The sequence below is a fragment of the Andrena cerasifolii genome, chromosome 10 (genome assembly GCF_050908995.1).
Source record: "Andrena cerasifolii isolate SP2316 chromosome 10, iyAndCera1_principal, whole genome shotgun sequence".
Taxonomy (NCBI): domain Eukaryota; kingdom Metazoa; phylum Arthropoda; class Insecta; order Hymenoptera; family Andrenidae; genus Andrena; species Andrena cerasifolii.
Genome location: NC_135127.1, coordinates 7,200,180 through 7,214,482, shown reverse-complemented (window position 1 = coordinate 7,214,482; position 14,303 = coordinate 7,200,180). Strand labels below are relative to the sequence as shown.

Below are 14,303 nucleotides of genomic sequence, written 5' to 3'. Positions count from 1 at the left end.
AGTTACATAATTCGTCTTTAATTTTTAAATTCATGTTTTTTAATACGCTGGGGAGGTTTTTGTTTCTTTTTATAATTAGAGGTCTGAAACATTGATTAGAGTATTATCTAATTGTTTATATTTAATTCGAGGCAGATTATCTAAGTTCAAGAATTTGATTCTTTTGCTTTTCAAATGCTGTAATCTGACAAGGAAACATCCCAAGATTGCAGCTTTTTTTTCAATTAAAATCAACATAGATTTGTAAGGCAAATACTATAAGACGCGTGCTTGTTGTTTTCTACAAACAGGTGAAAACCTGTTCAAAGCTCGACAATTAAAACAGTCTTCCCTGGAAGTTATATAAATTATACCCTGGAGCAGACATTTTATGACAAATCCATACTAAGTTCAGTACAGCGTTACATACATAATTAATTATTAACGAGACGCGAAATCTATATGTAGAAGTCCATTGGTCGCTCTGATACAAACAAAGTTTATTTCATAAGTCCTTCGTATCCCATATAAAATTAATTAATTACGCAAAGAGGTGCAAAGCGCGTCTGAAATTCACATTTAATTTTCACCATTAAACTTTTTCCAACTGAAATTCCCAGCCCCCATCAGAAGTTTCCACTCCACTAAAACTCAACTTAAATTGCGCAAGTTCGCGCGATGTTATCGATCACCGGACGTGTCGATACACGGGAGTAGTCACCGATTAGAAATTTCGAGCAACCCGCTTTCACGCGTAGCCCGGTTATTTTCGGAGGGTAATCAAAGTCCAACGAAAATATACCACCCATGTGCCGCGGTCGAAAATAAAAATCGTAATTGTCGAAGCCCCGAGACGAGGATAGATACCGCCTTGGCTCGCGTCGCCGCTGTAAATTCGAGCGTGGCCGTTCGTCGATCTGCTCGCGGTGTAAGTACCGCTTTTGACGGTTGTCAAGGCATATTTACGAGCATCCCCTTTCGTCACATTGTATCTTACTCGGATGATTCGAGGAACACTCCACCCGGAAGAGCCGGGCTTTCCTTTTACTTGATGAGTCTGCTTGGAAAAGATCCATGCCTCCAGAACTATTACGGATGGATATTATCATCAATCTTGTGAATAAGACTGAAAGGGGGTGGGGAAGAAAATTTCTCTTTGAATAAAAATTGCCTATTGGAACTTTATTATTATCAAATATTAAATTACGACTGAACGCAAGTGGGTAATTCGAAACCTTGCAATGGAAGACGAAGACTATGAAATTGTGCGTCATTTGCGTAGTTATTTTCTAATCAGATAATGCCTACCTTCGGCACAGAACAGGGTTTCAATATTTTCTGGTTTACAAGTTCCGCCTGACTTTATTAAAAACACAGCCCCATTGGTCAGCAGAGTTTTTCCTAATCATACTTTTACGGACAGTCCTTTTTCCTGGTCCCGCGGGTAATATCGCGAGTTAAGTAGTGCGCTGCTCGAGAGGCAAATGTCAAAGACTGCGTGAACTCGGGAGATGAGGGTGGAAAGGGGGTTGAATGCACGGAATAGCAAGGGACGGTTGGTTCTGATCTCTCTTTGCGTGGTCGTTTGAGTAACGGGAAAGCAAGGGAGGGACCCGAGTCGAAAGAGCGAACGCGCGCGACGAAAATAAAATAAAATCGTGAACCAGAAGCCGCGGGCGTCTTGGCACACGTGGTAACCGATTTATTATTGAGCCAGGTCATGGATACGCGGGGAGCCATGATGTCCACGTGTTTAAAAAAAAATATATGAGAGAACGGATACTAATCGACAGATTTCTGTCGCCCAGTTTTCTCTTTCGTTGCTCGCGGGTCTTGTTAGTGTAAGGACCTCGATAAATCGTGGCTGGAATTATGCGTGTTTACCGAGGTCGCTACAGCTGACGTTTCACAGCTCGCGAAACTTCTAGATGTTTTTTAAAACCAAGGCAGACGGTTTCCTTTGTTTTCTGCGGCTAGGTGTATGAGAAAATGGCCCACCTGTTGTTTCGAAGCGCACTGTGCAATTTAGTTTTAACGGTCTACCTGGAGCTGCGTGTACAGTAATCTTGGTTTTAGCGTTGAACTTCTAGTGGAAGGCGAGGCTATTGAATTGACAAGAATGATGAATTCATTGTAGCTTTCTTATTGGCAGTATCTTTACATTTATTCTTACAGATTTGTAGCATTCCTCTTAGTTTTTATTTAATTAGTGTTATTGTTTATTCTTTCCATTTGTTTTATTTCTGTTATTTTTTAGCGTCAACTCGGAACTGTGGTATGTGTTTAATATACATATTCTGATGGAGAATTTAAAGCTGTGTAAAACCCAGTTAAAGTTGAATTTATTTAACTAATAAACAAAAGTTCTACGTGGCATAGAACGGGAACACGTATTTTTTCGGCCGGCAAAGGAGTTACACTTTTAGTAACTTGTTAAGACGTCTTAAAAGCAAAAGGTGCCCGCAAAATATTAGATTTTTTATTACTTAAGTGGTAACCTTTTGTCGGCTTTAAAAGTGTGCTTTGCTTAATGTTATGTAAGGTTGTTTGCTTATTAAATAAATTCAGCTTTAACTGGATTTTATGCAGCTTTTAATTCTCTATCAGAATATGTGCATTGAGCACATGCTGCAGTATTGAGTTGATGTTAAAAAGTAATATAGAGAAGTAGAGTGGATCGAAGAAGTAGTAAATGTTTTGCACGCTGCTGTATATCATTTGTGAAATATTCTAATAATTACATTAGAATTAGATGAACTAAGCCACATCCCTTTCACTTTCTAAAAAGAAACTTCGTGTATTCCTGTGAAGGTGCAAATCAAAACATAGTATTCTCATCTCTGTTCTACCTTCTACGTTTCATATTTCTACTCAAAAAGTACTGTTTAAATACTTCCATTTGAAACACTCCAGAATCCTGAGAAGCCCTCTTCACAGAAGGCATTTCTGCATTGACATACTTCCTGTACCCTTTTATCTCCGTTAAACAACTGCTACCTTCACACATCAATTCTAAGATACACAAATGTCCCACGAGAAATGGCACCACCAAGTGTCTTCAGCAATCAACTAAAGCCCCAGTAAATTCAAGTCATCAAAATCACAAATTATGGAGACACATCCAACACCAGTCCCCAGCCACAAAACTAATCCCTCCCCAGAAACCCACCAAGTACCACCAAAGAGCAGAAAAAAGGAGCAAACCCATCCACCGCTCCTCGACACGGCCAAAAACGCGCGATCCACCGTGAATCTGACGCACTGCCAAGAATTTGAACTTCCTTCCCTTCGCCGATCCTCTCCCGGGGCGCATCTATTTCTATTTTTTCGTCGATGAATAAATCACGCACGATGCCCCTTCGTTAAGCGATTTCGTAATCGCCGGTGTGCGATGGGGCGCCGTTTTCGAAATGGCCATCTGAAACTAAGTAAGCGGCCGTGTTGGCAAACACCCTCGACGCGGGGACAAGGGGGGGCTCGAAAAGAAGGCATCCAGCCGATTTCACGATCTATTACGATCCATTAGGGGTGTCGAAGTTCGTCCAGCGCCGGCGGTTGAGCCGCGCGCGCCTCGAGACGCGGCCGCCTCGCCTGGATCCGTAATTAATTGTCGCGCAGGCCACGGCGTGGTCGTAGCACACTGGTAATTAATGTCCCCCCGTCTTGGCAATTAATCGTCCCGCGTAGACGCCGAACGAGCCGCGCGAGAACGTCCCCGCTCGGGCATCTTTTTGCGGCGCGCATTGTTACGCCTGCTATTAACTGGCCACCGAAGTTCGGCGGGCAGAAATATTGTTGCCAGACCTGGCTGGTATTTGTGGTGACAGTAACAGCTCGAATTTAATGTCAGTGGAATGATTAGTTTGGAAAACTGGGGGAAAGTCTAAAATCGCAAGGGTTAGGGGGTGTGGAAGATTGGGAAGTAGAGGGTGGTTTCGTGGATAAAACGTGAATTTGTTGAGGGTTTAGTGGATTTATCGGATTTCTCTCAATCCGACAAATCCTCTAAAACACCATAAAGTAAACAGAGAGAAAGATTCCTAATTGTTTTTAATTTTCTCGTCCGTAACCTTTTATTACAAGTGTTCTAAATTTTCCAAGATTTTCCAGCGCTCGAAAATTCGAGCCACTCGACATTCAAGCCCAGCGAAGTTCACTCTACCGAATTGAACCGAGCACTCCATTATTTTCACTGAAATAAAAACAGCGCACCTATTCCATCCAGCTACTCCTATTTTATCCAAACCAACCCACCTAATCTACCCACTTCAAATTCATTCAAGCCACTCAAATAGTCAATCCACTGAAATTCTATCGACGGCACTGCAGTTGTTTTTTCTTCCGCGCAATGCTCGAGTAGCAGTGTCGCTGAAATTCCCTGCGACTTACCGGTAACAAGCGAGCTACTCGAATTTTCGTCAACCGTCTCGAAATATTGGAGCCACTCGAGCGGTTCGCGAGTGCCCTGACCATGCACTAGCTCCTCGGCGCACGTGAGGTGCGCGCGCAGACACAGATGCGCCCCTGGTGTGCCAGTGCACACTGGCACCGGTTCGTGCCGAAGTGCAGCGCGGAAATTATTGCACGTTTCTGCATATCTGAATGATGCTCCGCTCCATAGGGCTCTCTTTCCCAGGGACGGCTCATTCGCGACTCCCTTCATCCTATCGGCGCGCGCTGCACCCTCGGCGAGCCACCCTCTTGGAGGGCTTCCCTCTCGCCAGTTGCATGGCCCCTTTCCATCCCTCTCGTTCGTTCTTTTTGTCCTTTCTCTCGCGGCAGCAACCGTGTTCTCCACCCCTACTCGCGGCTTCCTCGGCCGGCCTACGTGTTTCTCGCTCGCGGGAAGTACTTCCATGACAAATCTCGTTACACCCACGTTTTTATGCCCCGATGGCGGCGACGTCGATGGGGCTTCCCCGTTCCGCCATCATTCTTCTCTCTCCGCGCCGCCGTGCGTACACCCCGCTTTTTCCACCCCTGTCGCCAGCCGCCTGCACCATAGGATCAAATGGCGGCGCGGTTCCCCTTTTCTTCCTCCTCCTTTCAACGGTGTGCAGGATGCACCAGGGGGGTTTTGCGCGGACTTTGTTTTCGCCTGCGAGGCCTCTCGGCGATGATTGCGTCTCGAGATTGGTGCGTGCTTCGAAGTGCAGTCGCCCGGGTAGCACGCGCTGCTTCTTGTCGAGCGCGCTTGACGAGCGGCGAAGATTCTTCCCTGAAGTTTTTTCAGCTTGGTAGACTTTTCATGGCGGTTTGCTGGATAGTTTGTGCTTTTGTATGCGTTGGCGGGCGGGGGCTATTTTTGGGCGAGGAGGTTCGAAGACAACAAGCTGGTGAAGTTGTGCCATTTTTAGGGGAGGTTTTGATGGATCAATCTGGAAGGAATGCGCGGGGGTTTATTTACCTATTTATAGGTGCTACTTTATTTTAAAAAAATTCTACAATGCTGCACGTTATAATATAATATGATGTAAAAAGGGTGTAGCGATTATTATAGTAAAATTTTGATAATTGCATGCTAACACTTTTGTGACGAAGAATTTTTTAAAATTGCTACCCTTTTTGTTGGTGAAATGCTCGATACGTGCGACGAAAACAATTGCAAGTATAATAATCGGTGTCCTTGTACCACTTGTTTCCATATAATCGTCAATATGAATGGCGATGTTAATGAAAATTTTCAATTGAATGTATTGAAACTTTACCCCAACACCCCCCCGCATTCACAGTTCGAATTTATATTTGTCCACGTATCCATTAAATCCGAAACAATAGCCAAACATTTTCTAGACCCACGATATTAAGCCCATTCATTGCATCGTATACGTTTGTTTGCACAGCATTGTTTAATCTCCCGGGTTTAATCGAACGCCGTAATAAAATTTCAGTTACGGAGTTTGCCCCGATCAATTGTACCGAATTAATCTTCGAATACACGTCGTTAAATAAAATTTGCGCTCGCGGTGCATCTCACGTAATAACAGACTACCGATCGCGTCGATTGTTTGTTCTCCAATTAATCTCTGATGGCGGGCGATCGTGAATTTCGCGTTAACTTTAACGCGACACACCGATCCTACGTGTGCACTGTGTGGCATAAATTACTATAATATTACACGAAATAAAATACAATTAAAATTTCGTTACTCATTTGTTTCACACGTGGGAACGCGGCTTTATGTTAATGAGTGTGAGGTGTCCTTCTTCGGCGATTTAAATATTACCGTTTCATATCGAAAGTGAAACGATATTTCATAATCAATTCACATCTCCTGTGAGAAAGAAGAAGTGTTGTATAAGGTGCATCTATTAAGCCACGTTCCCACGTGTGGCACATACTATAATACACGCGAAATAAATTACTATAACAATTTGATTACCCTTTAAGCATTTCAAGTACGCTTTCCACGATTATTTTCACACGTGGGAACGCGGCTTTATGTTAGTGAGTGTGAGGTCTTCTTCTGAAATGTAAGTATTACAGTTTCACATCAAAAGTGAAACGATATTTCATAATCAATTCTCATCTCCTCTGAGAAAGGAGAAGTGTGTTATAAGGTGTATCAATTAAGCCACCCTCCCACTTGTGGCACAAGACAAAAGCTGTGTCCCTAATCTACAGTACTTTCGAAAAGTAATTCCCCTTGAGGTCCTGAGAGATTGTTCTGCATCCTAAATCGTGCACGTAGGAACGCGGCCTCGTGCGATCTCAGCAGTCTTTTTTAAAGACACCAATGTCGTAGCCTCGCGTGTTGCAAGACTGTCCGCTTGGATGGCTCGCAAACGAGTAAACGAATAAGCGAGTGGACTCTTTTGCTCTCGCACGAAATAAATACGTCTGGCCGCATTTTTGGCCAGAGAAGCATTATGTCTGCGAGGAGAATATGCATCACGAGCTCGTAGGACAGGCTGGACAGTGGCCAGGGCTGACAGCCAATCAACTAGCCCAATACGAATTATCATGATTCCATTATCTTTTCAATGGCACACAGACGTCTCGCATCAGTGCACTTATTCTTCTCCAGTTCCAACGTATCTTTGTGCCTGCGTTTCTCGGACCATACGGGCTGCTTCAAAATCATAACTGCATGCTTGAATGACAAAATCTCAAATAGAAGGCCCTCTTCTTTTAAGTCCTCGATCTTAAATTCTTATCCTAAATAATTTAGATAATTAAAAAATATTATATACTACCTCACGTTTTTAAACTTCCAGAGGGTTAATCAGTTGACTGTTCAATTTGATCAATTTTTAATAAAAAAAAATTCTGGACATTGTATAAAAGTTTTGTTTTCTCATCTTTAAAAAGACTAAGGCGAATCCTTCGGTAGCTGTTCCCAACACTTTCATCGAGGAGATGCAATTCACAAGGCTCGCGTGTCCCTTTTTCGTTAAAACCGAGACGGCGAGCCCGCGTTGCGCAATGCGTTCCCCTGATCGATTAAGATACTTGATCTTTTTAGGCCGCGTTCTAGCTAAGCGCGTAATTACTTCATTCTTAGCTGGTCGAATTACAGTGGACTGGTTCTGTTGAACTCGCGTTTCGCGCCGTTTAAACAGCACGCAATTTCATGCCGTTTTTGACGTCGGTTTTGTTGACTCTGACTGGGAGCACTGTGCGATCCGTTATTGCTAATAATACGTACATTTGACGCGTACGTTTTTTCCTATTGTTCTACGTAAAAACCGTTCGACTGGTTGCCGCTCGACATTCGTTTTTCGCAACGCCGTAGTTTTCTATCCCCCATATTCTGGAAAAGTTGAGTAACGATGCATTAAGTAAATCTCATTTTTAAGGATCGAAATAGAATTGCAAGCATTCGGTTGCAGCGGGATCGTTTATCGTTCTGGAGTGAAGCTTCCTTCTTAATGAAACAAATGCAAATGCAACATTTCAATGTTTCATTGAATTACACCAATTGCTCTGCTTCACTAATTTCATTTAATATACTGCATTCTATATTAGAGGCATTGAGAGCAAAAACGGACTAACCCACGTAAAAAATAATTCAGATTTCCTATTTTATATGATATTAGTACAGTCTATTGGAGAATACATTATTGCTGCTAACTCAATTTCGCAAAAATATGGTTTAGCCCGTTGTTGCTCTCAGTGCCTCGTTTCTCATTTCCTTTTACTCCAAATCTTTGAATTAGAGCTTCAAAGGTACACCCAACTGTATACTACTCTCTGCACCACTTTCTACATAAATAATGAAAGCTCGACAGTAGGTAAGTTCAGTATCATCAGTGGAACAGATCTAGCAAACGTTTAAAACCAGAAAATTTCAGACACTACTGCTCTCAAAATATCAAGTATAGTCCACCACAGATACTCATTCTAGGTCTACAGTTTGCCATTTTGACCACTGCCCAGAAGGCCCAAATCTTCCAAAAAATTATAAGTTTATCCAAATACTATATTTATTTTTGTTTTCCATAATTTTCATCCGCGCGTAAATTTATTTATAATTCTGTGATATATGTACAGGGTGTCCCGGAACCCTTGCCACTTGGGCCCTTTCCTTAAATCCGTCACAGCTACCCAGTAACAGATACTCGAAAGCACATTTCCCAAATTAACCCCTCACACTTGACTGTCTCTGAAAATATTCCCCACATCAATTCCACCAACTAAATCCATCGCCGCATGAGACCATCGATCCAAGACGAAGTTCCAGCCTCCCCGGCCCTCCAGTTCGCCACACTTTCCCCCCCGATTCCCGCGCAATGTCACGGTCGTTTCCACTGCCATCGTGGCATCGACATAAATTTCTGGCCGGCGTCCAACAGCGTCTTATCTGCCCGCGTCGTTTCCATGTTTCCCGTCTTTTTCGCGCGCGTGCTATCCGGGGAGAAGAGCGGCCCTTTGTAAACGGTCGAGCCATGCGGAAGAGATATATCCAGCGAGTCCGGGGGAGATCGGTCACCTGGCTCAGCGACGTTGAAAAGACGCTGGCCGGCCGCGGCATATCCTCCTTTTTGGGCAGGCTTTTCAAGAGTCTTCTAGATTCCAGCGTGGAGATGCTGGAATGGAGCCAGGGCCAGCGGCCAACCGGCCGTCTTCGCGGATCGCGCGCGTCTGTTCGTCTAATAATTCAAAGCCGATGCAATTTTTACTGGTATCCTGGCGGCGGCCCGGTAGGCCGTGGCTGGTCTTCCGCTTCGAGGAAATAAGAGGCTATCTCGATGGCTCGATAGCACCGTCAAATCTCCTGCGCTTCGCCCTGGCTAGCGGTAGTGACCTCTCTAATTGGCCCTGCGCCAGGGGCCTCGCACAGTCTCCTCGGTGTCTTCTTGTTCCAGCTATATTTGCCTCCAAGGGAGATTCGTCGACGGTGACGCGCGTGTCCAGCCGCCATCGCGCGGCCAAGGGGAGGGCTCGCGATGATTTAGGGGGCCTGGGCCCCTCTCGCGATCGTTTATTTCCAACGGGTTGCTGGCCGAGAATCCACCTAACGCGGGAACAAAGAAGCAAGTTGCGCTGGTAAATGCGAGCATAGTTGCAGAAGCATTGACCACTCGTGGGGCGAACAGAGAGGGAATAATATGCTGACGAAATGGCACTCTGGCGAAAAAACTTTGCGCTTCTTGGGGGGAATTGTTTTAAAGACAACGCCGAAATAGTTTTCGACTGTGGTAAATAGTTATTCATTATATTCTCATTTTTGTTTCTATTAGAAACACTAGAACCCTCCGTGGTCACACCTTCTTATAATCAGAAATTGATCACATGGGGTCCACTGCACCCCAGCGTCTATTTTGAGTACCATTTTCGTATTTTTGAATCTTTTAACTTTTGACTGATAATTGTACATTCGTAACACTCATACAATCGTGCTCCAACAGTCTTCTTTTCTAGAAACGTAAATCTTGATATGTGGAAATCTGTATTTGCAAAAATAGTATTGGATAAAAAGCGTTTTTTTTATTCTTAAAATTCTCAACATTTCTTAAATTTTATTATTAAGATTTAAAAGTTTATAGAAATATTTGCATAGACATATCCTAGGGGTGCGGTAGCCCCGTGTGAAAACGAAGGGTTAATTGAGAATTCTCGTTCTGAAAATAGATTCTCCCACTTTTGTTCTGTTTGGTATTTTCGTTTGTATACGTCGAAGTGTTTTCTCAATTCGAGTAACTTTCTGTTGAAACAATTTCGGAAATGGTGCACACACGGGAAGTTGCATGGAGATAAAGCGCTCGCTGTAGTGGGCGCAAATTGCGTCTGACCATAGACAATCCACTTCCACTTAATCTCCTTTTCTCGAGTACCTTCTCTTCCCCCGAAGCTCCAGTCACGTTTCAATCATACCTTGCTACATCTTCCAATAATTCCTGAAGCGTGCAGTATTTTGCAAGCAATTTTCATTAAAACCTCCACTTAATTTAAACTTCTAAACACGCAGAGTCGACAGAATTGATGAAAAAGTGTGTTCATTTAAATTTATATTTGAAAGGAGTTGAAAGTCGGGGCAAATTGTTCATTTACTTCCGTTAACATTATTTATGCCCACTCAAGTTTCCCGTCACAGATTTCGTCATAAACGGCAAAGATCATTACCCAGGTATTTCCGGTAGAAAGTACAGTTAATGAAGTCTCTCCTCGACATTCAACGCGAATGATACTTTTTTTCTTGCTTCGGCGCACTTAAGTTCCCATTTATTCGCTCGGACGTTGAATGAAGCCCGACAAACGAGTTTACATTTTCGAAAGAGAAGTTGCTCGCCCGAGTTCGCGGCAGAATTAGCCGTTTGCACGGGATTTGGGGTAATTAGTTCCCCGGTGCTGGCCCCATTAAACGATTTAATTAACCGCGACATTGAGACCGACGCAATTATGTTGCGAGGGGAAGAAAAACTCCATTCGTACGCTGTGAAAAGTTTAATATTGTATTCACCGATCTCGTCGCGAGACGCGACTCAGCCTTAACGATTTGCTTGTCGCGCCAGGTAGTCGTGACTCGATTAAGTCGCGAAATTGCGCGGTGAAATCTTGCAACTTCCTGCAACGTTTCTCCTTTTTTCCCCGTTCCCGCGAAACTTGCGCACAGAGTGGAATTTTACTACCCTTAAAATGAAACTACAACGCTCCAATGAGATACTTGTTCCACTTGCTTCTAGCCTCCACTTTGTCGAGCCAAGTAACAACACATTTATGAAATTCAGATTCTTCTGTAAAATAATTGAAATTGCTCGGTTAAAAGTTGTTACAGTTTAAGCGAGAATAATGACAGAATTTACAATTATTATGAGATCAACCGCTGTTTCTCTGTCCCCTTAATATCAAAAGTGAATCTACATATTCCAATTAATTACTTCTCTGCTGTGTGCCACGAACTCCCTTCTGCAATTTTCTAAACTAGTAATGAAGATTTCCATCGCATTTCCCTCCTCAAATTCCAGCTATCAAATGATCATTCTACAACACAAGTAGGTACCTACCAAGAAAATTCCACCGTCCAGCCTCGGAGCATAAGCGTAAAATAAGTCTCTAATATTCCCCGAAGCTCTTGATTTCGCTGCGCAGTATATGCATCGCAGGAATTAGCGGCATTCGGCAGCGATTAGAAGCGATAAATTGGTGAGAAGGCCAGCCAGCTTTCGTCGGCTCCTAATCACGCCGCGATAGCTAATAATTCCACGGGGCACAAAGCCGCCGCTTCAGCAGGCAATCCTCTCTTTGCGGAACTCGACAAGACCGCACACGATCGCGGGATACATAGTGTGGACTCGATGGGGGGGCCTATAATTAGTTGCCTGTTCGTAGCCAATGTCCAGCCAGATCCCGTGTCTTCCTTGACACGCTCTGACCCCGCTATAATGTCACCGCTCAGGCTTCTAGGCGAGCAGGTATGCGCTGGTGCTCTAGCTACCTCTAAACTTAGATATGGTATCTACACGCGGTAGCCTCAGCCCGCTGAGATGCCAGCGTCCCGTTCCTCGACAGACCATGCCACCAGCACGCTGCCTGTCGTGCTACATTCTTCGTTTCGCCAGCAACTTGGCTTCTTAACGCTCTAAGCCGAAACCATCCAAAGAAACCAGCCTAGGAAGGCTTCTCAACACTGTTGTTCTCGCTGTCCCTAAGTATCTTCTGTTTAGCAGATCGATTGATGAGGCTGGGTCGCGAGGTATTATTGTTTATTTATTTGCGGGGCAAACCCATTGAGATGCAAGGTGAAACGAAAGGAGTTAATTACAATGAAGCAAGTGGCCAGAATTAATGAGCAGAAAATGGAAAGCTTGTCGTAAGGAAAACTGACAATGAGAGTCTGTTCGATGGTAGGAGGAAATGTTGCCAGATACTCTGTAGAATGCGTGGTCGTGAAACGAAACGCAGATAGCACTCGGAGGCGTTAAAAAGCGATGGACGGTAACGACATCAGAGCGCGTCATGAAAATCACTGCTGATTGAGCACTGGTCAGCGGTTCGTACGCGAAACTAATTATAGAACATCCCGCATATATTATACGGGTAATTGGGCGCTAGCAAGTGATTACCAAGTGTCAGGTGCACGCATATCACGGGGCAACGAACATTTAACGTACTTGTACTATTGGCGCTGCGAGCGCGGGTGGGCGGGCTCGAGTGGCCACGTTTTCGAAGATGGAATTACAGCGTAGATTGCGTTTTGCGGCGCGTTAAGCCGCGCTCCCACGTGCCTCAAAACACACTTGAAACCCTTGGATAAATTTTTATATAAAATAGAGGTTTACCACGGTCTATTTCCTTCGAGTCCGTGAATAAAATTCTTCATGAGTAAAAATACTGCACGTGAACAATGGATAAAATTTTAATCCAAGCAACTTTCTATAACCTCGTGAATAAAGTGGAGATAGTAATTGGTAAATAATTTAATAATGGGTGGTAAATAATTTTCTATTTCAATAATGGTAGACTTTAGTTAAGAATTTTTTATCCTCGAATTTTAAATTGAAAATTTAATTTTTCAAAGCATGCCAAATGTATATTACACTTGTAAGCAGGTGCTTTATATCTAAAGTCACTTGTTTCGTGTGCTAGAAATTTTTTTATAGTAGAATTTCGAAACAATATCCATCGAGATTGTACAAGGGTTGGCAAGGGTTAATATCCTGCGCCGCGTGTTGCACGCGTGGGAGCGCGGCTTAACGAGCGGCAAACAGCGTTCATCTTCTGTATCACGCTGTAACTTGGGATTTATTGGGCGGCCAAGGTGTTACAAATCCATTAATTTATCGAAAAGCTGCATCAGAGCGACCGGTGGCTTTAAACCAGCTGCTATTTACGACCATTCGCTGTGTCGCCTGTTTCCCTCGAAATATAGCAACTCATAAGCAGAATCGAGCGCATGCCTCAAAGTTTATGGTTACGTGTTGCGTTTACGTGTGTCGTAAAACTTCTGCACAGCGCTCGTGATAGTAACGTTACACCATTCTGTTGCAGGAGGTCGGGAGCATCATTGGAAAGAAAGGAGAGATCGTCAAGAGGTTCCGCGAAGAGGTAACGACATCGTTTGCTTCATTTTCACTCGACAACTGATTTTTATAAATTTCCATGTAAAACTTCTCACCTTCTATGAGTCCACCAGTAAATTGAAAGTTTCAAAATTAAATTATTAATTTTAAACTAAAATAGAGAGCAATAATGCGTCACTATTCATTACGAACTCAGTTGTTCTTTCTTATCTGTCTGATTTCTATTCTATTCCAAATTATTCCCCTTATTTTTACCAAATTCAACGCCATTTTCTCAAAACAACTGAACCCATGTAGTGTCTTAGTGAACGAGGGAATACTTTTGCAGTGATTTTTAACGAGATCCCCGGAATTGTGCGTTACAGTCAGGCGCGAAGATCAACATCTCCGATGGAACTTGCCCAGAGCGGATAGTGACCGTCAGCGGGGCGACGAACTCGATCTTCAAAGCGTTCACGTTGATATGCAAGAAGTTCGAGGAATGGTGCTCGCAGTTCCACGACATCCAGGGCGGTGGTGGTGTGCCGAGGCCGCCCATCACCCTCAGGCTGATCGTGCCCGCATCTCAGTGCGGCTCCCTCATCGGCAAGGGTGGCTCGAAGATCAAGGAGATCCGCGAAGTGACCGGGGCGTCGATTCAAGTCGCCTCTGACATGCTGCCCAATTCGACGGAACGTGCTGTAACCATATCAGGCACCAGCGAGGCAATCACGCAGTGCATATATCACATCTGCTGTGTTATGCTAGAGGTACGTACCCCACTGCAATTTCTCCTCAGAAATCACTTGTCTGCATCGCGTTTTCCAGGGTGACATACCCAAAATTAGAAAAATACTTAAAAAAAAAAAAACAACAACAAC

The 14,303-nt window shown here is 43.9% G+C and overlaps 1 protein-coding gene across 13 annotated transcripts in view; it reads left to right on the top strand.

Moving 5' to 3' along the window:
- Mub (poly(rC)-binding protein mub) overlaps positions 1-14,303 on the top strand; it is a 231,255-nt gene that overhangs the window by 175,954 nt on the left and 40,998 nt on the right. For all 13 annotated transcript variants that reach the window (XM_076821232.1, XM_076821238.1, XM_076821227.1 and 10 more), the window contains 2 exons: positions 13,412-13,468; positions 13,809-14,192. In XM_076821232.1, the coding sequence (XP_076677347.1) occupies positions 13,412-13,468; positions 13,809-14,192 (441 nt within the window). The remainder of the gene's footprint in view (positions 1-13,411; positions 13,469-13,808; positions 14,193-14,303) is intronic.